General features: G+C 66.8%; 1 protein-coding gene across 1 annotated transcript; it reads left to right on the top strand.

Moving 5' to 3' along the window:
• The first annotated feature begins 22 nt into the window (after positions 1-22).
• LOC102886467 (adenylate cyclase type 7-like) lies at positions 23-1,828 on the top strand. The gene is made up of 3 exons (XM_006925298.2): positions 23-156; positions 568-693; positions 1,415-1,828. The coding sequence occupies exons 1-3, from the start codon at positions 88-90 to the stop codon at positions 1,544-1,546; spliced, it is 327 nt and encodes a 108-aa protein (XP_006925360.2). The 5' UTR covers positions 23-87; the 3' UTR covers positions 1,547-1,828.
• Positions 1,829-1,888: the final 60 nt, after the last annotated feature.

Here is a 1,888-nt window from a genome sequence, read left to right as displayed (position 1 = left end):
GGGGGAGCACTGTGTGGTTTGCCCTGAGCAGGTGGTCCCCCAGAACTCAGATTTTTTCCCCTCCTCCCCAGGACTGCGGCTCTGGGCATGTCCTTTGGGCTGGTGGCCTGTGTGCTGGGGCTGGTGCTGGGACTGTGCTTTGCCGACGAGTTCCTGGTGAGTGGGGATGCCCCAAATGGGCACCCGTGCAGCCCCACAGGGGTTGGGACTGTGGAGGTGCCAGCCCCCTTCCCTGGAGACCCTCCCTGCTGAGCTTTGCCCGTCTGAGCCCCCGCCCCTCAGGCCTTGAGGACAGTCACTGAGTGCTCCCCGGGCATCTCTTGAGGGTTCTGCTTTCCCAGGCCCGCTCGTGTCCCCAAGCGGCCGTGGCTGTCCACAGCCCCAAGGGTGGGAGTGTCCCTTCTTCCTGTGCTGGGCACAGCGCCTACCCTTCTCCATGGCCAGGCTCCCAGCAGCTCTGGTCTGCGGGCCCCTGGGCTGTGGCCTGCCCCGGCCAAGGCCTCCACTCCAGCAGGCTCCCCTCCTTGCCCGGGGCTGGCGCTGGGTGACTTGCCTCTGCTTCCACAGAGGTGCTGTCCAGCCCGGGGGATGCTCCGGTCCATCTCCGAGAGGGTGGAGACGCACCCCCTGCTGCGGCTGTCCCTGGTCGTCCTGACTGTCGGCAGCCTGCTCACCATCGCCATTGTCAACATGGTGGGTTCTGGGGGGCAGGGGCGCGTCCTGGCAAGGCCCCCGCACCAGGCCCACTTCCTAGGGGGGCGGTCTGATGCTGGGAACCTCCAGATCCTAGCCTCTTCTTAGCTTGCCGCCTAAAAGCTGCAGCTGGTGTGACCCCCGTCCAAAGTCCTCGGCTGGCCCTGGTCGCACCTCAGATACGGGCTCGCGGCCCCCAGAGGGCTCATGAGGCCCGTCCCACCGTGTCCTCAACACCCCATCCTTTCGTCTTGGCCCCCTGAGGAGGCCCTGCTCAGCCTCTCCGAGACTCGGTTTCCTCTCTGGGGACGAGCCGTCCTGGGTACAATTGGGAGGACACTTGGGCCCCCGTCTTTCGGGCTGTACTCACACGCTCAGTGCTCAGGCAGCGCTGTCCATGCTGGTCCCCCCAGTTCCCACACTGAGAGCCAGGGGCTCCTCTCCTCCATGTGCCCCTCTCTGGGCTCTGTGACTGTCTCCCTCGCGTCCCCTGGAGAGAAGGGGCTCATGGGGAAAGCTGATCCCAGCTTCTCCCCACCCCGTGTCAGCCTCGTGCTCTGGGGTGGCGTCTGTTTTCTGCACCCTTCCCACTGTGAAGCCGATGGCTGCCGTGGGGAGTCCGCCACAGCTGGGCCTGGCAGGAGATGCGTGACGCTGGCCCCTCCAGATCAGCCCGCCCGCTGGGCCCTGGGCCCCCTCACGGGACCTGTCTTCTCCGCAGCCACTGTTGCCTTCGCGGGCCCTGGGGCCACCTGCTGGGAATGAGAGCAGCCTGAGCGCCACCCACGGTGGGGCAGGGACCCCGTGTGAGCTCCTCCAGGTGTGTGGGCTGGGCCTCACGTGGCCACTCTGAGCAGCGGGGGACATGAAAAGCCACCGATGCCCAGGGCCTGAGCCTCCGGTGTGGAAGGGCCGAGCCCGGCCTCTCCCAGGAGTGTGGGGGAAGCAGAGGCCACAGGGGCTGCGTTGACCTTGGTCTGGGACTCCCTTGGCCCGGGTGTGGGGGACACCCTGTGCTGGCCTGTGTGTCCTAACCGCTCACTCTGTGGCAGGCCTGAGGGGTTGGCTGGTTTGCCTGCCATGTGGCCCCAGGCAGGCGGTCAGAAGCAGTGCGGGAGCGCCCTGCCCGACAGCGGTACAGGCTGTGGGACTTCAGGGGGTGGCGGTGGATTTTGAGCTGTTCTGGAGAGGGCAG

The sequence above is a fragment of the Pteropus alecto genome, unplaced genomic scaffold (genome assembly GCF_000325575.1).
Source record: "Pteropus alecto unplaced genomic scaffold, ASM32557v1 C18814249, whole genome shotgun sequence".
In the NCBI taxonomy this organism is placed as follows: domain Eukaryota; kingdom Metazoa; phylum Chordata; class Mammalia; order Chiroptera; family Pteropodidae; genus Pteropus; species Pteropus alecto.
The sequence above is the reverse complement of the archived record's forward strand: the minus strand, read 5'-3'. Positions and strand labels throughout refer to the sequence as shown.